This window comes from Saccopteryx leptura, chromosome 4, assembly GCF_036850995.1.
Source record: "Saccopteryx leptura isolate mSacLep1 chromosome 4, mSacLep1_pri_phased_curated, whole genome shotgun sequence".
In the NCBI taxonomy this organism is placed as follows: Eukaryota; Metazoa; Chordata; class Mammalia; order Chiroptera; family Emballonuridae; genus Saccopteryx; species Saccopteryx leptura.
In genome coordinates, this window is record NC_089506.1 from 124620577 (window position 1) to 124640667 (window position 20091).

The 20091-nt window shown below is 49.4% G+C and overlaps 1 protein-coding gene across 1 annotated transcript in view; it reads left to right on the forward strand.

Moving 5' to 3' along the window:
- Positions 1–20091, forward strand: part of RNF213 (ring finger protein 213) — a 125759-nt gene that overhangs the window by 37104 nt on the left and 68564 nt on the right. The window contains 10 exon segments of the mRNA XM_066381485.1: positions 1194–1477; positions 2440–2696; positions 3852–4052; positions 7684–7903; positions 8658–8713; positions 13200–13479; positions 15712–15882; positions 16274–16363; positions 17038–17160; positions 19460–19640. Of these exon segments, the coding sequence (XP_066237582.1) occupies positions 1194–1477; positions 2440–2696; positions 3852–4052; positions 7684–7903; positions 8658–8713; positions 13200–13479; positions 15712–15882; positions 16274–16363; positions 17038–17160; positions 19460–19640 (1863 nt within the window).

Consider the following 20091-nt stretch of genomic DNA (forward strand, 5'->3'; position numbering starts at 1 on the left):
TCGCCTAGGTGGGTCCTCTCTGCTCAGCACTGGCCCCTATCTCTGGCTCCACGTGTAATAAACCTGAGCTTGGAAGGAAGTTTTCACCAGGTTAGCCTGAGTGCTCACCTATGAGAGGAAATAAGGAAAGGGATTTATAATGAGGGCAGAAAGGAGAAGACGAGGCTAGGGAGCAAGGGGGCTGAGCGCAGAGGGGTGCCAGAGTAGGGATAGGTCGGGCGGGGAGGGAACTGGGGAGGGGAACTGGACCCCTTCCAAATGGTGCAGGGAATGAGGTATTGAAAGAAGCCCTGAGGAGCCCAGCCCCGCCCCCATGTGATTGCAGCCACACTTCCCCTTTCTCTTCTACCATGTCACCTACACTGTCCTTTATGGGTGAGCATCAATGCTCCTAATAGGAAGGGCAGTGGCACGTGCACCAGGTAACGTAGGAAGTAGCTCACCTGCTACTGTGAGTGATAGTTTCAGTATAAAATGTTTACCCTCTGAGCAGTCTTTTTTTTTTCTTTTTTTTTTTTTTAAGTGAGAGAAGGGGAGATAGACTCCTGCATGTGCTTCAATCAGGATCTACCTGGCAACCGCCATCTTGGGCCAATGCTTGAATCAACCAAGCTATTTTTAGTGCTTGAGGCTGATGTGCCGGAGCTGTCCTCAGTGCCCAGGCTGATGCTCAAACCAATCGAGCCACTGGCTGCGGGAGGGCAAGTGGGAGACAAGAGGGAAAAGGGTGGGGGGAAGAAGCAGATGGTTACTTCTCTTATGTGCCCTGACCAGGGGTTGAGCCTGGGACATCCATATGCCAAGGTGAACACTCTATCCACTGAACCAACCCACCAGGGCCACAATTATTTTCTAAGGAGCTCATGAACATTTGCTGAGCCGTCACATTTGCTAAAGAACCAAGAAAGTTCCAAGTACTTTCAGGCCAGCTGAATTGTGTGACCTCACTGTCATCGTACTCGCTGTGCTGTCTACATACATGGCCTAAGCACAGCCATGCTCCCCCACGAGGCGAGGCCCCATGTTGCTTGCCTGTGACAGGCAGGTGCTGTCTTCCGCTGACCACAATTTTCTGATCGTCCTTCTTTTTCCCTTCCTGGGGCTCATTCATTCTGTTCCTGACAGTCAGGAGCAGCCTTCAGGACAGAGTGTCCAGGTCAGGGGAGTTTTGATGTCCTTTCCCTCCCTTCTAGAGTGGCATCAGTATGATGACATTATTTGCATGAGGCCCACTGGGAAGATACGGGCAGTCATGAATCATTTCGTGGACCAGACAAGGAAAGACGTGGTGAGAGGAAAACGCCTTGCTGCCAACGTCATGCTGGATGGCATCTTCAGCATCCTCCACTCCTGGAAGGACATTGACTTGAAAAACTTTTTCAGCCAGTTTCGCCAGTTTTATTCTGTCGTCCACATGCCCATGATCTATGAAGGACAGGAACAGCCCTGGAGTGACCTGCAGTACGGAGAGAAGGAGGTATCGGGTTTCAGGAGTTATAGCCATTCCCTTCCCTACCTTCTGGGCAGCCAAAGTCACCCACCTCCTAGGGGCCAGTTGACCTGTTGACTCAGTGGGCAGGTGCAGGTGGGGACAGGTGTTATCTCTGCCTCTTTTCTCCAGATATCACTTCTTGGAAATTCTTTGTCATTCCCATTTTCTTCCTCCTGCCCTGGTTGTTCCCACCCCCTCTTCTTTCCCACCCCTCACCTGGCCCCACCCCCTCTTCTCTCCCACTTCTCACCTGGCCCCACCCCCTCTTCTCTCCCACCCCTCACCTGGCCCCACCCCCTCTTCTCTCCCACTTCTCACCTGGCCCCACCCCCTCTTCTCTCCCACCCCTCACCTGGCCCCACCCCCTCTTCTCTCCCACTTCTCACCTGGCCCCACCCCCTCTTCTCTCCCACTTCTCACCTGGCCCCACCCCCTCTTCTCTCCCACCTCTCACCTGGCCCCACCCCCTCTTCTCTCCCACCTCTCACCTGGCCCCACCCCCACTTCTGGTCTCATCTCCTTGCCAGACCTCCAGGAAGAATAGAAGGGGTAGAGTAGAACCCTCCTTCACTGGCTCTTCACCTGCACTGTGTGTGGCCTGGGCAGTTTTGAGACACTTCTTGGGCCACATCTGAGATGACTGTTGAACATCAGTCATCTTACCCTTGTAAGCATCCAGGGTCCCCATCTGAAAGCCCCTCCACCATGTCAGGGTCTCTGGATGGCATTACTGATGGCAGCTCCCGAAGGCCCCGGGCAGCTAAGCTGGAGAAGGGCATGCTCGGGGTTCAGTGGAGAGGCAGGGTAGTGGGACAGCCCCTTCAAAGAGCTGTCCCTGCCCCTTGGGGACTAGGCCTCTGCCCAGATGATGTGGCCTTGGCGCAGTGATGGGCAGCTCAGATGGATTCAGCCCCATGGTTCTGTGTTCCCCTTTTCTCTGGGATCAGGTGAAGGAACACCTGTGTGATTATTTGGGCAAGAAAATGACACTGTTTCTGGAGAGTGGTGGGGATCATCAGCCTGCAGATTGCCCAGTGAAGAGCAAACTGAGAATGGGCCTCATTGTCCTGCACTTGGTCCAAGAATTGAAGCTTCCCCTATCACTGCCTAACCTGATCTCGCTATGCACCCTCCTGTGTGCGAATGCCAGCTCACCGAAGGACCTTCACGCTGACCTGAGCCACATCTTTGAAACATCTCAGAGGTAGTGTTGTGTGTGTGTGTGTGTGTGTGTGTGTGTGTGTGTGTGTGTGAAAGATTTTATAGCCATTTTTCATGAGTTTCATCTGATTATAAAAGTAGTGCTGGTCATAGAATGGATGAAAACATACAAGAAATCAAGACTGCCCTTGAGGTTACCAGTCGTGGCTGTCACTCCAGCATTTATCTCTCTAACCTTTTCCCAGCATATATACTAATTCTTCTGTGTGATCTTTTGACAGTGCTGCTTTGGAGATGCTGTATATTGGGCCACATCGCGCCCTCAAGTGCGTGTATTTGGTGGGGCTTTGCTATGATGAGTGGCTGTAGGAGCCCAGCCCCAGAATGTTTGCAGAAGCAACCTGGCGCTCTCCTCATGGCCTCTGTCACCTCTGTGTTCAGTTCAGGAGACATGGGCCACTACACTTGCCCGGGAGCATCCAGGGTGCAACGGCGGTGGCCAGCCTGGAGGAGTTCACATTTCCCTGGGTGTGGGGGGTTGCCTACTCTGTGCTCTCCGATGATCCCAGCATCCCATGTTCCACAGTCTTTCCTGCAGCTGTTTGAATTGAACTTGAGGATGACAATAAGTAGCCTGCCCCGAGTGGCAGGTCTCCTTGGGACATGGGCCTCTTTCTTGGTTTTACAAATTTACAACCCCAGCTGAATGCTGTCTGTTTTTATCAAGAGGAGGAATGGTGGTCAATGGATGAAGTGTGTATACGTTTTTCCAAGTATGAAAGCATTAATGTTTTGTAATTGTAAGAACTATGCCATACATGTTTATAGGAGCCCCCTTTCATGAAAAAGTTGCTTAATACTTAGATTTACTGTTGCCAGATAGCCTGCTCTGGCATGTGCACCTTGTATAGATTACTTAGCCTGTTGTTATGAAGATGTAAATGACACTATCAGGAGTTTGCTGTGGGGCTTTAGTGAGGGCTTATTCACGCCCGATGCTTTGGGTGCAATTCCGAGGGTACCCTATCTACCACACGCTCCCATTTCTCCCTGGTCCAGTCACGCAGTGCTCAGGCACCGGAGTGCTCCTGTCCTCCCTGTGCAAGGAGCTGGCCCTTCGCTGGTGAGATGTCATACTACAGGCTAGTCTGACACGGGCCACCCTTGGCTCACTGCTGGACCTCTGTTCCCTTTCTAGTTGGCGAGTGTACTTGGTGAACCTCTGCCAAATGAGCATGGACAGAGGGATCCACCACTGGGTGGGCATCCTGCCTGTGCTCCACCACTGTACGGGGCAGTCTCCTCGAGGAAGGAACTCCGGGATTCAGCGTGAGGACACCTGGGCAGCCCTCGAAGGAATCTCTTTCTCAGAGTTTCGGGAAAAAGCACAGGAGTAAGTGTGGCACGTCACTTCTCGTAGAATGACTTCTTAAAAAAAAACTGTGAACCTGCATGAAATATAAAGAAATAACAAAAACAGCCTGTTGCAATGCCCGAGATGATAGTGTAGTTGACACCGACACGCACGTGTCCAAGATCTTATCCAAATAGGCCACATGGGTGCTTTTATGTGCTTGGAAAACAGCAAACGATAGGATACAGCAGGGGTCTCCAAACTTTTTACATAGGGGGCCAGTTCTCTGTCCCTCAGACCGTTGGAGGGCCGGACTATAAAAAAAACTATGAACAAATCCCTATGCACACTGCACATATCTTATTTTTAAGTAAAAAAACAAAACGGGAACAAATACAATATTTAAAATAAAGAACAAGTAAATTTAAATCAACAAACTGACCAGTATTTCAGTGGGAACTATGCTCCTCTCACTGACCACCAATGAAACAGGTGCCCCTTCCGGAAGTGCGGTGGGGGCCGGATAAATGGCCTCAGGGGGCCGCATGTGGCCCGCGGGCCGTAGTTTGGGGACCCCTGGGATACAGATTCTGTTTTCCAACCTGGGTTTTTTTTTCACCTCCCAGTATTCTGTCAGCGAGTGCACACCTACATGGCTGTCCTCGTGACGACTAGGTCATGATCCTGTGTTTTTGTCCAGCCAGGGACTGGGCTTTGGCTTGTCTGGGCACTGTCACTTTGTGAGCAGCTCTGACAGGCACCTTTCGTTTCCTTGTCCTGCTGTTTTCCTCACCACACGTCCCCCATGTGGTGCAACCAGGTAGGTCAAAGGCTTTGCGTGTCAGATGTGTGAATCTTCAGGTAGGGAAGTACCAGCCTTTTCTTGGAGAAGATGCAGAAAGCACAATTCATAAGAGAAAAATGGTAATTCTGATTTAAGTGCAAAACTGAAATCAAAACCTCAGAAAACACAAAGTGCAGGAAGATTAATACCAGCGTTTCTAACCAAGCACACGTCATACTTGTGCTGCATTTTGTCAGAGTACTTGTTCCAAGCGCACACCCCTCCCCTAACCCGATGGGATCTAGTCTGCAGGCGTTTAGGGAGTGAAGTTGTGAGCTAACATACATTACAGCTTCTTCACTGCTCTGGGAACCTTTTGAAATTAAAGCCCAATTAAGATTATCTTATAGAGCCCTGGCTGGTTGGCTCATTGGTAGAGCATTGGCCTGGTGTGGATGTCCCAGGTTTGATTCCCGGTCAGGGCACAGAGGAAAAGTGACCGTATGCTTCACCACTCCTCCCCTTTTCTCTCTCTCTTTCTCTCTCTCTCTCTCTCTCTCTCTCTCTCTCCCCCTCTCCCACAGCCATGGCTCAGTTGGTTCAAGCACATTGGCCCCGGGTGCTGAGGATGGCTTCGTGGAGCCTCTGCCTCAAGTGCTAAATGGCCTTGTGTTTGCCTGGGAGCATGGCCCCAGATGGGCAGAGCATCGGCCCCTGACAGGGGTTGCCAGGTGGATCCTGGTCAGAGCATATGTTGGAGTCTGTCTCTTTATCTCCTCTCCTCTCACTTGGAAAAGAAGAGAAAAAGATTACTTTATAGAATTACATGTGTTGTAAATGCCCTTCAGTATTGTGCAGACTGTCTGGAAGAAATTTAGTTGCTAGCAGTGGACAGACAGCAGCCTTGGTCCTAAGAGTCTGTCCTTCAGACAGAACTGGTCTTTGTGTGTCCTGAACACTTAGCCATATGTTTTTCATATGTAGCCTCTGTCACCCTGCTTTATTGAGTTTCCAGTGATCATCTTCTGGGGGTCTTCAGGATAATGTTACAGAATGAGCATAGGTTAAAGGAAGATCTTTCCTGGGCTCACTCACACTCGTTCCAGGGCACTTACTTCATCAAAATTAGTAGTTTGTAAATTATTGCACCCACTTTGGAAACCAGTATGGAGGTTCCCCAGAAAGTAAAAAATGAAACTACCATATATATGGTCTAACAATTGCAAGGGAAACAAAACCACTCTCTTGAAGAGCTATCTGCACCCCCATGTTTGTTGCAGCATTGTTCATGGTAGCCAAGGTATGGCAACAACCTAAGTGAGTGTTAATGGAAGGACGGATGGATCAAAAAGATGTGGTATATCTATAAAATGGAGTATTTTTCAGCCATGAAAAAGAAAGCAGCCTGCCATTATTACGTGAATGAAACTTGAGGGCATTTTGCCAAGTGAGATGAGTCAGAGAGAGAACAAATACTGTGTGATCTCAGTTTTATAGATGGAATCTAAAAACGCCAAACTTGTGAAACAGACTGGAATTTGGTTATCAGGGCTTCAGGGGTGGGGAAAGGGGTTGACGTTGGTCAGAAGGATACAAACTTCCAGCCCTAAGGTAAGTTCTGGGGAGCTAAAGTACAGGTTGGAGACTGTGGTTAACGGTGCTGTAATCTGTACCTGAAAGTTGCTGGGAGAGTAGAGCTCCAGTGTTCTCAGTGCAACAAAGAAATGACAACTATGGGACATGACTGAAGGTGTTAGCTAATGCTACAGTGGTAATCATGATGCAGTATACAAGTGTATTCAATCAACACATTGGACACCTTGCACTGACACAATGTTATAAGTCAATTATAGCTCAGTAGAGCTAGAGAAAAATGCTTAATTTGCAGTGATTTTTTTTATGGTGGTAAAAGAAAAATAACACAATTTGCCAGTTTACTCATTTTAAGTGCACAGTTCAGTGGTAAGCACATCCACACTGTTGTGCGGACTTCACTCATCCATCTCTGAAACTGTGTGTGTGTGTGTGTGTGTGTGTGTGATAGAGACAGAGACAGAGAGAGGGACAGACAGACAGGAAGGGAGAGAGATGAGAAGCATCAATTCTTTGTAGCGGCACCTTAGTTGTTCACCGATTGCTTTCTCATATGTGCCTTGACCAGAGGGCTACAGCAGACTGGGTGACCCCCTGCTCAAGCCAGCGACCTTGGGTTTAAGCTGGTGAGCCTTGCTCAAACCAGATGAGCCTGCACCCAAGCTGGCGACCTCAAGGTTTCAAACCCGAGTCCTCCGTGTCCCAGTCCGACGCTCTCTCCACTGCACACCGCCTGGTCAGGCCGTCTCGAACTCTTTCCGAACAGACCTCCCTCCCCGTGAAACGCTCCCGCTCCATCTCCCTCACCCAGCCCCTGGTAACCTCCCTTCTACTTTCTTTTACTTTTATAAATTACTTTTTAAATTTATTTATTGATTTTAGAGAAAGAGAGCGAAACATTGATTTGTTGTTCAGTCGTGCCCTGACTGGGGATACAACCTGCAACCTTGGCATATCAGGGCGACGCTCTAACCAACTGAGCTACCTGGCCAGGGCCTTCCTTCTGTTTTCTGTTCCTATGTATTTGATCACTCCTGGTACTCCGTGTAAATGGAATCATATAGTATTTGTCCTTTCGTGACTGGCTTATTTCATTCACCATCATGTCTTCAAGGTTTGTCTATGCTGGTTAATTCTTAATATGTCATTGTTTCCTTTTTGTTTGATTCATGACTTATCATTTAAATTTTCTTAAAAATCTGAACTTGCTAGATTCCTCCTACCATGATTTTACATAACTCAGAATGTTTCACAGACCTCACTGCCCTTCTTCTGTTCCTCCTTCCCCTCATACAGTAGAAAATTACTCGATTTCATGAAGAGTAAGAGACATCTGTTGCACTTGGACGAACACCTGTTCTGGTCCTGGTTCAGTGTGCTGCCCCTGAGCAAGCTGGCTCCCTACCTGAGAGAATTCTCCAAGTCCCTTAGCGACTTTCCCGCATGTGTCCTGGACTGTCTCTGGGGGACTTGCTACCGGCTTCAAGGACTGAAGGAAATCTCCAACAGAAACCTGGAGGTTTGTCTGTCTAGAGGAGGCTCTTGAGATTTTGCTTAGCAAAAGCACACCAAAATGCCAGCATACAGAGCCTGTGGTCCCTCTTTTCTGAAAGTCTGACAAGATGAAGCACTTAAAGAACTGGAAGGGGTCCCTGGTTCTTCTGCATCAGTGAAGCTCTACCCCTTTTTTACTTATGACAGTGCTGGCACATGTCACAGTTCCTTTCCCATTCTGGGGGTGGAAACCAGTCGTTTTAAATCCTGAATTTTATTTATTTATTTTTTTCTAAGTAAGAGTAGAAGAGATAAACAGACTCCCACATGTACCCCGACTGGGATCCACCCAGGAACCCCCATATGGGGCCGATGCTTGAATCAACTGAGCTATTTTTAGCACCTGAGGCTGACAAGCTCAGACCAACCAAACTATCCTCAGGGGTCCATGCTCAAACCAATTGAGCCACTGGCTGTAGGAGGGGGAGAGGGAGAGGAAAAGAAACAGATGGTCACTTCTCTTGTGTGCCATGACCGAGAATCAAACCCAGGACATCCATATGCCAGGCTGAAGCTCTATCCACTGAGCCAACTAGCCAGGGCCCTGAATTTTTTCGCTGGAAGCTAGGAGTTTAGTACTGGAGCACCTTAAAACATGTTTATAGAAAGAAAAGAATTGGTCACCTTTCTTGGGATTGGATTTTTTTCTTTTTTTAAGCCTGTTTTAGCAAAGACCGGTGCCATGATTAAATCTTTCCTTTTTTTCTTCACCACCCTAGGATATTGATAATATTTTGAAAATGCTGTTTCACCTCCTGGATATGTTTCAGGACAAGTAAGTAGAAAAGCAAAATGGAGTGTCCTCAGCACACAGTTGTCCCTTACTGGGTGGCAGCATCTCATATTTGCTGCCCTAATCAGAAGGTCATGAGTCAGTCTATATCCCACTTCTTTCTTTAAGTTGCTATGGTAATCATCCTGTTTGTAAGGAAAAATAATAGAAACTGCTAAGCTTTTGTGTTCTTTCCCTCTGGTCTTGTTTTATCCATGCATTTTTCTTTTTTTTTTTTTTAAGTTTTATTTTTCTTAAGTGAGAAGTGGGGAGGCAGAGAGACAGACTTCCATATGTGCTCCCCTGTGGGATCCACCCAGCAAGCCCACTAGGGGGCGATGCTTTGCCCATCTAGGGCCAGTACTCCATTGCTCAGCAACTGAGCTATTTTAGCACCTGCAGTGAAGCCATGGAGCCATTCTCAGCATCTGGGGCCAACTTGCTCCAACAGAGCCATAGCTGTGGTAGAGGAAGAGAGAGACAGAGAGGAGGGGGAGGAGTGGAGAAACAAATGGTTGCTTCTTCTGTGTGCCCTGACTGGGAATTGAACCTGGGACATCCACACGCCAGGCTGATGCTCTACCACTGAGCACACTGGCCAGGGCTTCCCACTTACTTCTAAGCGGCCATCAGCACATTGCACATTGCTGTGTGTGTGCCACATGCCTCCAGCATTTGTTTATCTAATGTGTTTTTCTGTAAGTCAGGCCCGTTGAAAATAAAAGTCCAGGCCCTGGCCAGTTGGCTCAGTGGTAGAGCGTCAGCCTGGCATGCAGAAGTCCTGGGTTCGATTCTCGGCCAGGGCACACAGGAGAAGCGCCCATCTGCTTCTCCACCCCTCCCCCTCTCCTTCCTCTCTGTCTCTCTCTTCCCCTCTCGCAGCCGAGGCTCCACTGGAGCAAAGATGGCCCGGGCACTGGGGATGGCTCCTTGGCCTCTGCCCCAGGTGCTAGAGTGGCTCTGGTCGCAACAGAGCGACGCCCCGGAGGGGCAGAGCATCGCCCCCTGGTGGGCAGAGCGTCGCCCCCTGGTGGACGTGCCGGGTGGATCCCGGTCGGGCGCATGCGGGAGTCTGACTGTCTCTCCCTGTTTCCGGCTTCAGAAAAATACAGAAAAAAAAAAATAATAAAAGTCCAAGTAGTTTCTCATAATTGTCCCGAATCACCAGCTCCTGCCACTGTGTGACCTCTGACCCCACCTCCCCTCAGAGAGACAGGACATATAGAGTGCAGGGCAATAGAAATATTCACGGGGTGGGAGCAGTTTTCTGGGATTCCCGCAGCACCTCCCATCTACCTCACTGAATTCTTAGGGTGTTAAGGTCAGAGGCAAGGGTGTCAGGCTCCTGGAATTTCAGGACCTCATCACCCAGCCTTCCCCTGTTGTGGCCACCTTCCCAGCCCTGCTCTGATCAGCTCAGTCACTGTCACCTCTGGCCAAATGTCAGTCAGTAAACAGGAAGCCTGGTCCTCCCTGGGCTAGAAGAGGCTGAGCATAGTGCACGGCCTTCTGGTGTGTCTTCCTTTCTCCTCCCCTCCCTGCATCTTTCGGAACTGTGTTCAAGTTTACTTAATAGTTTGCTGTCCATCCCTAGATTTTCTTCAAGTAAGGGATTACCCTTGGAAAAGTTTAACTTGGTTTTGTTAAAACAGTTCAGACCGGGGAGGCAGCACAAAAGTTTCTGTTTTGATTTTTTTGTGGTTTTTTTTATTAAGTGAGAGGCAGGGAAGCAGAGACAGATTCCTTCATGCACCCGACCAGGATCCACCCAGCAAGCCCCCTACCCAGCGATGCTCACCCCATCTGGGTCCACTGCTCTGTTGCTCGGCAACTGAGCTCTTCTTACCACCTGAGGTGGAGGCCATGGAGCCATCCTCAGCTCCTGGGGCCAACTTGTTCAAACTGTTTATGCCATGGCTGGGGGAGTAGGGGGGGAGAAGAGAGAAAGGGGAGAAGCAGATGGTTGCTTCTCCTGTGTGCCCTGATTGAGAATCGAACCTGGGATTTCCACGTGCTTGGCTGACGCTCCACTGCTGAGCCAACTGGCCAGGGCCTTGCTGCTTTTTTTTTTTTTTTAAGTCAAAGAAGATGTTTTAATATATAATATTATATAATATTAATATAATCATCTTTTACCAATGTAGTCATAAAATATAATTTAAGAAGAAACTCTGTAGGAAGGGGTTCCATCCATGAAAGTCATAATGCTGCCCCCCGTTGTATCAGTAAGAATACTTTCTGCTACAAGTATCAACAGGGCTGTTCTCAGTGGCTTCAGCAGTGACAGGGCTTTGTTCCCCTCACATGAGGAAGTTCAGCATGAGAGAGGCCTCCAGGGTTGGCAGACTGAGTGTCATCAGAGACAAAGACTCCGCCCAGCTCTCCGCTCTGCCGGCCTTGCTGTGGACCCCACTCCCAGCTGTCAGCACAGCAGCCGCAGCAGTTCCAGCATCTCCTGCCCTGACAGCCTTCCCAGGAAGAAGACACACTGCCCCCTCCGGTGACTCCTTCACAGAAGTGATGAAACCTTTCCCAGAACGCCTGCAACAAGTGTCCCCCTGGTTCACTGGGCAGGACCAGAGCGTGTCCCCACTCCTAAACCAGCCACTGACAAGAAGGACGGAATTAGCACAATGGGCTCAGACTAATCCTTTCAGGTGGAATAGAGGTTAGGGAGTCCATCTTAATGCCTTCTCTAGAAATCTTCCTCCAGGAGGTAGAAATGGAAGACAAAAAATATGGACGAGCTTACCCAGGGAAAGTGTTCAGATGGTGAAGCTCAGAGGAGGTAGGAGCTTCAACATCTCCAACATCTACTGAGGGCAAAGGAGCAGAGATGGAATCAGTTATGGTTCCTGCTACAGAGGGGCTTCCTGGCTTCCTGCTGGAAGAGATGCCATTAAACAGTTACAAATGGACTGGAACCACAGCTGGGGTCAGCACACAGTCTGAGAGCAGACAGGGTTGGAGTCCCAGTTGTACATTAATAACTGTGTGACTGGACAGGTTACTTAAGCTCTCCGCCTCAGTTTCCTCTCCGTAAAGAACCCTATACACAATAAGTATCAAATAAATGAAGCTATTATTTTATAATGGTCCATGTTGTTACCATATTTAGGCGGTAGGAAGCTGTTGGAAGGGAATTAGCAGGCCACTGTCCTGGTCAGGGTTGTGTCTTGGTTAGATGGCTTGGGCAAGCTGCGGTCTGTCTCTGCTCTGGTTTCCTCTTCACTAGTCACCACGAACAAACACTGAGTTTCCTCTGGCTGCCCCCATCAGACCCTCCAGACCCCTGCAGTGTCGATAAAACTGCTGTTGGTTTTAGCTGCACTCCTGTGCTTTGGAGTTGGAATGAATTACTGTTCCTACTTTCACCCCATCTGCTTGCATTGCTGACACTCAAAGAAGTTAATCAGGTTTCTTAAATATGACTTCTCTTCTGTGAGCCCTGCTCCCGGTCTGCAGATCTGTACCTGTCTGCTGCACTCTGCTCGGGTCCGGTCCGAGAGGCCTCAGCCTCCTTACTGCTGTCATGGGGGCAGGGACAGACAGCTGGGTGGCCACACCTTTTGTTGTTTACAGAGACTGACACACTGGGCTGGGGCGGACTAAGGCAGGACACTCTGCTGTAGTGAGTACAAGGTCCTTTGTTGCCATGGTGAGAAAAGAGGATGGTATCGGGAGGCCTCTTCAATGCTGATGATAATATCAGAGAGACCAGGGCCTTGCTTTTTATCTTGATCACAAGTTCAACATGGATTGAAATTTTCCTGATGTTATCCTCTGTGGGGATCAAAGCAAAGACGCAGGGAGGGGAGGAGAAAGGAAGACACACCAGAAGGCCGTGCACTATGCTCAGCCTCTTCTAGCCCAGGGAGGACCAGGCTTCCTGTTTACTGACTGACATTTGGCCAGAGGTGACAGTGACTGAGCTGATCAGAGCAGGGCTGGGAAGGTGGCCACAAATACCTGTTGGGATTTTATTTTATTTTATTTTATTGTATTTTTCTGAAGCTAGAAACGGGGAGAGACAGTCAGACAGACTCCCGCATGCGCCTGACCGGGATCCACCCGGCACGCCCACCAGGGGGCGATGCTCTGCCCACCAGGGGGTGATGCTCTGCCCCTCCGGGGCGTCGCTCTGTGGAGACCAGAGCCACTCCAGCGCCTGGGGCAGAGGCCAAGGAGCCATCCCCAGTGCCCGGGCCATCTTTGCTCCAATGGAGCCTTGGCTGCGGGAGGGGAAGAGAGAGACAGAGAGGAAGGAGGGGGGGGGAGGGGTGGAGAAGCAGATGGGCGCTTCTCCTGTGTGCCCTGGCCGGGAATCGAACCCGGGACTTCTGCACGCCAGGCTGACGCTCTACCACTGAGCCAACCGGCCAGGGCCTGTTAGGATTTTAGAGGGAAGGACCTCGTCCTGAACAATGGGTGCTGTGTGTCTCCTTCCTCCTGGATCTCTTCATTGGTTTCTCTTCCCTCTGCGAGGTAGGGTGCTCAAGGAGCCCTCGATACAACCCTACTTAACTGTGTGCCTGAAACTCCATGGAAACATCTGCAGACTCACAAGAGAGTATGAATTTTATGAGATGCCTGCTTTGTCTGCTGAGATCATGTGCAGGATTATTAGACTGAAGCCTCCTGTGGTGAGTGGAATGCATATACATAACGTCATGCCCGGGACAGGTGTGGCAGGTCAAGCAACCTCACCTCAAAAAGGAGGTCGGCTGATTCTAAGATTGCTGTTTGACAGAGTGGTTCTGTCATCTAAGGTGGGTTGCCTGATTGATGCTGTTTCTGTTCTGTGCATTGAGGATGTTTCAGTGAGCCCCTGTGCACCTTGTTCCCTTCACACAGTGTGCACATGTCCTACATGGGAGAGAAGGATGAGTTCAAGTGCAAGATACCAGGTGACTGGGAGATTACAGAGCAGAGCAGGTTGCCAGGACGGCATGTGAGCCTTTTCCCTGCACTTGAACTTGAAGACAGGAGCAGAGGCTGCACATACCACGTGCACCCTCACTGCCTTTGCACGCGGCTGCCTGCCCTGGCTTACTCACACATTGAGCTGGAGGGAGATCCCAATGCTCTCCACCCTCCCTCCTCCTCCTCCCAACCGTGACCATGTGTGTGGTTTCTGACATCACGGATTAGCTTGCTTGCCTTTAACTTTCTACTTTTTTGCGTCTGACTTTTCTTTATGCACACTCTGTCTCTGAAATTTGTCCTGGTGCTGCACATGTTGGTGGTTTAGTCCTCTCCCTTGTTGTGTAGTCTTTACCCCCTTAAGTTTATGAGCTGCACTGTGGAGGTGATGGAAGTTTTTTACCTTTATAGCATGTACTTTTAAACCACATTGCATGTCAAAACTGAGACATTAGTGCTATAAAATTATGAGTTATATTTTTATGCCTTCTGGATTTCTTTTTCTTCAAAATCCCAGAGACACATTTCTAAATGATGTTGTTGGTAAGGTGATTGCTTTCTCCTAAAGTGAGATCTCATTTAAACTATCCTAGGCAGGGGCCAACTTCCAAATTAACTGTGTATAAGGAAGCTGTCAGTCATGGAGTGTGTAGTGTTTCCTGCAGAAATAATTGTCTTAGATGTTGGTTGGAGCAGCAGAATCCACAGTGTGGTCAGAATATGCCACCTGTGCTGTGAAAGCAAAGAGCTTTGCAAACTGAAACCCAACAGAAGTCCATGGTGAGTTTTACAAAAGCTGTCAGTTGGATGCTGATATAAGGGGTCAGTGGAACTGAAGGGCCAGATGGAGGAAAACAAGGAGAGAAAGTGAAGGTTGCAGTGTAGGGTTTCAGGCTCGAAGCTGTTCCTCCCTCGCTCACCTGTGCCCGGTCCTGTGCTGGGTACGGGGACCCCAAGAGGAAAACAGAGCCAGGCTCTGGCAGCAAGGACTTGTTGAGGGGCCGGCAGTGAGCGCACAGGGTGGCACCCTGGGCTGAGGGGAAGCTGGTTTCTCCACGGTGCTCTGGGAGCAAAGGGCAGGGCCTTGGACCGGGGCTGTGGTCCCACAGACAGACAGCAGGATGCCCCTGCAGGATGAGGGGTGAGGGGGCCCCTCACCCTTCTGGAGAGCCTGTGGGGAGCCACGTGTGGGTGGAGGGGAAGCCCAGGTCTAGGCAAGGCCCAGAACACAGGGTGTGCATGCATAACTGAAGCTCTTGGATTGTTCTAGAAAGTGCTGTGCTATTCGGGGACTTTAAGCAAGAGCCAGCGTGTTTGGTGCCCAGCTGAGAACTGTCACCCTGTGTGCTGTGCTGCAGCCACACCTGCACCTGAAGCCACCCTCCTCCCCTGCCCCTTGCTTTCTCCTGTCAGGGCAGAGGCCCTCCCCCGCTGGCCCCAGGCTGGGTACAGTCTCCTAGTGCCCTGGTCGGCAAACTGCGGCTCCCGAGCCACATGCGGCTCTTTGGCCCTTGAGTGTGGCTCTTCCACAAAATACCACGTGCAGGCTCTACCTTGATAAAGAATGTACCTACCTATATACTGTAAGTTTAAAAAACTTGGCTCTGCTGACTAATGAGTTTGCCAACCACTGTCCTAGTATACCTGGAAACAGCAGTTGGGATTCTCTAAGCTCCTGGCAGCTTTGTGCCATTGAGGGTGCACCCCACCCCCTTCCAGTCTAGAGACAGCGTGATGGCTTTTCCTGGGTCAGAGCCCATGGGTGTGTTGTTGGGATGGCCAAGCCTCCCTGAGCTGTCATTGCATGGGGGTCTGTGAGCATCAACTCTAACGACATCCCTGCTCTTACCCCTGTCCCTGTGTCACCCGCTCGGAGTGAACCGCAAAGTGCCAGGAAAGTAAAGTGTTCTGAGAACACAGCTGCTGGCAGGGCCGGTGTGCGAGCACATCTGTGCAACTTAGACGGAGCTGCTTCCCGAGGCTCTGTCATGAACTTGGGGAAAGCAGGGGAAGGTCTCGCCCGTGCCTTTGAGAGCACAGGGCCAGGATGATTCACTCTCTCTCCGCTTTGGTAACAGGATTTAGTGGATGGGCAGGGAAGTGAAACTGGGAAGAAGAACCTGGTGAGGACTGCCGTCCAGCGGACCCTCACCACTACCAGAGAGTGGCTTCGGGGAATCTTCAAGAACAGCATGTTCCCGAGCTCACGTTTTGCCCCAGTCACATTCACGTACAGAGAGGAGATTCAGGTGAGCCAGGGATGGCACAGAGCCTGCTGGACAGTGTGAGAGGGTCTAACGAGGGACAGAGACAGTCGTGTTCAAGGTTAACAGCTGGGATTCTGCTGCAGGGACAGGGGCGTCATGTTGTGTTTGCCGCATTTCAAAACAAAACATCAGAGGGAAATTCCTTCCGAATAAGCACCGGTTACACAGCAAAGGACCGGAGGAGTTACCTGTCTAGTCTGGGCTCTTTGTTTCCTGGGGCTAAGGTGTGTGTCCTGAACATGGCCAGGTCTGGGGCAGGGTGTCCTTGTGGCCCAGTGCTCTCTGCACTACCATGATGGTCTGTCTTTTTCACAGAATGACACCGTGGCATTTTGTGGCAATGGGGGCTGTTGCTCACATGTGGCTTTTGCAGGTCTGGAGGCGGCTGGTGGAAATAAACTTTCCCGAGGAGCACGGCTGGAAGGAGTCCTTGCTGGGGGACATGGAAGGGAGGCTCAAACAGGTACCAGGATCGGGAATACTTTTCTCAGGGGTGAAGGCACCAGACTATTGGTGACAACCAGTGGAGACGGAGAGTGCGTTTGAGTGGATGGACATACCTCCTGTCCACAGGGATGGGACATGTGTGACTGCGTGGCCACTTCTGGTGCAGCTGAGCTGTCTGACCCCAGGTGGCTTTCCAGAACAGATAAAGGAAATAGGGTATTGCCACCAGGGAAACCCCAGGCATATACCAGAGCCTGTCAGTGGCCTGGTGGTGACCAGAGTAGGGAAAACACAGAAGTACTCTCTATTCTAGTTCAGGCCTGTGCCCCTAGGAAAATTGAGGTTGATTTCTGTTCTTTTTTTTTTTCTTAATATGGCACAGGAATTTCATGTATGACTGTTCAGTGGCTCCTTGTAGGAAAACATAGGCCAGGGAAAATCAAATTAGTTTTCAAAACTTAAGTTTTCACAGACTGCAGTGTGGGTACTTTCTCTGCAAGAGAAGAGGCTGAATTGTCACTGGTCTGATGTTTGGGGGGCAGTGAGGACATGCTTTGTGGGGGGGGGGACAAAGGTTTGAACAATGGGGCACTGATAAAATAGAGGGGAAATAAAAACAAGTGACAGCTTTGTCCTAGAGAGTTGGCAGCCACACTCCCAGCTCTAACCCTCACCCTTGCATCCTCGCAGGAGAAGCCCCTCTGCCAGATCTCCGCCTTCTGTAACACCAGCTGGGAAGCTGTGGGCTCAGGAGACAGTGTGTCCAAGTGCTTTGAGAACTGTGTCATTGAAGCCGTCAGCTCAGTCTGCCAGGTGAACAAGCTTGCCCACCCGGGGGCCACTTCTGGGGTTGCAGCGGCTGCCTACCAACTGTCAGGAAGGGCTGTTAAACGCCCGCTGGTTCTGAGACCATGCTCTGACCCCAAGAATGGGCCTGGGCATCCCCCTTCTAGCTTGCATCGGTGGTTCTGGAATCCAGGACCCTTGGCCAATGCCTTGAATTGCCACTCAGCTTCCTGCTGTGGCCTATGGCTGTGACGTGCTGTGAATCACAGCCAGTCACGTGTGACCTCACATCTGGAGGAATCACAGTTTGCTTCCGCTCCTGAAGTTCCCCATGACTCCTGGCGTGTGTCATTGTCTGCTGGCACTATTTGGTACATTTGCAGTAAAAGACCCCAAAGGTTGACAAAACTGGTGGAAGGAAAAACTGTCTGATCCTATCCATTCTCTTAGGGCTTTCCTTTTCTACAAAGTAGGAAGCTCTTCTGCCTCACACTGCCTCTTAGGGGCAGCCTGCTGCTTTGTATGCGTGTCTGTGTCTGTGTTCTGTAGAGTTTTCTATAAAAAGGTTGTGTCATCTGTGAGTACAGAGGTTTTGCTTCTTCCCTTCCTATCTGTGCCTTTCGGAGCTGGTTCCTGCCTGATTGCTGAGAGTGGAACCTCCAGGGCATGTTGAATAGTGTGGAGAGGGCACACCCTTGTTTGGGTTCTGATCTTGGGCAAACGTTTCAGTCTTTCTCTATTGAGTAGGAAGCTAGCTGTGGGTTTCCATAGATGCCTTTTACTGGGTGGGGAGGTTCCTTCTAGTCCTGGTTTGGGTGTTTTTATTATAAAAGAGTGTTGGATTTTATCCAGTGCTTTTTCTGTGTCTATTGAGTTGATTGTGTGTTTATTTGTTTGTTTTTTTCTATTGATAGGATGTATTATATTAACTGGTATTTTTATGTTAAACCAACCTTTCATCCCTGGGATACATCCCACTTGGTTGTGATGTTTGATCCTTTTTATAAGTTGCTGGGTAAGGCTTGTTATCCTTTTAAATATCAGAAATGGCCCTGGCTAGTGGCTTAGTGGATAGAGTGTCGGCCTGGCATATGGATGTACCGAGTTTGATTCCTGGTCAGGGCACATAGGAGAAGCAACCATCTGCTTCTCCCCTACCCCAGTGGTTGGCAAATCATGGCTCATGAGCCACATGTGGCTCTTTGGCTCCTTGAGTGCGGCTCTTTGGCCAGCTTAGCAGTACCCTAATTAAGTTAATAACAGTGTACCTACCTATATAGTTTAAGTTTAGAAAATTTGGCTCTCAAAAGAAATTTCGATTGTTGTACTGTTGATATTTGGCCCTGTTGACTAATGAGTTTGCCAACCACTGCTCTACCCCATCTTCTCCTTCTCTCCCTCTTCCTTTCCCACAGCCAGTGGCTCAGTTGGTTCGCGCATTGGCCCCAAGCGCTAAAGATAGTTCCATTGGAGCACATCAACCTCAAGCACTAAAAATAGCTTGGTACTTGAACATTGGCCCAAGATGGGGTTGTCAGGTGGATCTTGGTTGGAGCATATGCAGGAATTTGTCTATTTCCCTTCCTCTCACCTAAAAAAAAAAAAAAATCAGAAAGTATCTATTATAAACTCACCTTACCTCTATTTATTTATTTATTTATTTATTTATTTACTAATTACTGAACTATTTGTAAAAACTTGGGGCCTAAAGAAGGAAAACATGATTTCTTGGTGGAGAACCAGAAAGAGAATTAGAATGTATATGCTACTTGTAGGCAGCCTGGGAAAGAACTCCAGTCTAGGAAAACAAACTCTGTGATGCATCAGTGATTGACTCATACTGCAGTTAGTGTTTTTTGTGATTTGAAAGTCCAAGAAAAATGCAGAAACTGGCCGTGAGGTTGTGGGTTGTGAGTGTGGACATCTCCACATCTCTAGTCTTTGTCACTCATGGGGACAGTTTGCAGGAGACAGAATGCCCTAAGAAAAGTCAGGTATTTTAACTTTTCTTGAAGCTTCATAAAACTAGTCATAGAAGATTTCTGAAATGCTATTGGGTCATTTACTTCTGTCATTTAAAAAAATAAACCAATTTTTCCCTACCCAGATAGCTCGGTTGGTTAGAGCATCCTCTGGAAGCAGCAGCGAGGTTGCCAGTTTGATCCCCCGTCAGGGCACACACAGGAACAGATCGATGTTCCCGTCTCTCTCTCTCTCTTTTCCTCTCTTGCTGAAATCAATCTATCAATCAATAAACAAACAAACAAAAAACAAATCAATTTTTAAAACTTCCTGAATTCTCTTCTCTTTACTCATTTTCTTACAGTCTCAGACCAGCATCCTCGAGGGGATCTCTTACAGCGACTTGCACAAATTTGGCACTCTTGTGTCAGCTGTGATCACCAAGTCCTGGCCAAGAAACTGTGGGGAAGCCGTGGATGACTTGGAGGAGGTCCTGAAGCACCTGCTCACGGGGCCAGACATCAAGCATCTCTTCAAACTGTATGGTACGTTTCTGTAGGGGGGGTGTCTACTCAGTGTCCTCTTGACCTTCTGTGGAAGCAGAACATTTTACCTAATATGCCATTAGGATGGGCTGATGTCTAGCAAGGGAGCAGATTGGATGGAGAGACCCATCAAGGACTAGGGTATCTTGTATGGGAATAAGAACTAATAAAGAAGGCCACCACCCCTTGCATACCTGCTGTGCACCAGCTGCTGTGACCTTGAAACTGCCCTGGAAGTCCTCCTGAAGGTCCCCGTATTCTGATAAGGACACCGAAGTGGAGGATGGGATGAGACTTACCCAAGGTCCCCAAGATGCGGAGTATTTGGCACTGAACTACACACCCAAGAGTGTCCATTTCTGAAACTCCCTCTCAGCTAGTTGGAGGCCCAAGTGACTGCAGGCTAACAGATGACCTGGACAAAATGCTGACTATGTGTGGTTCTCCCAAG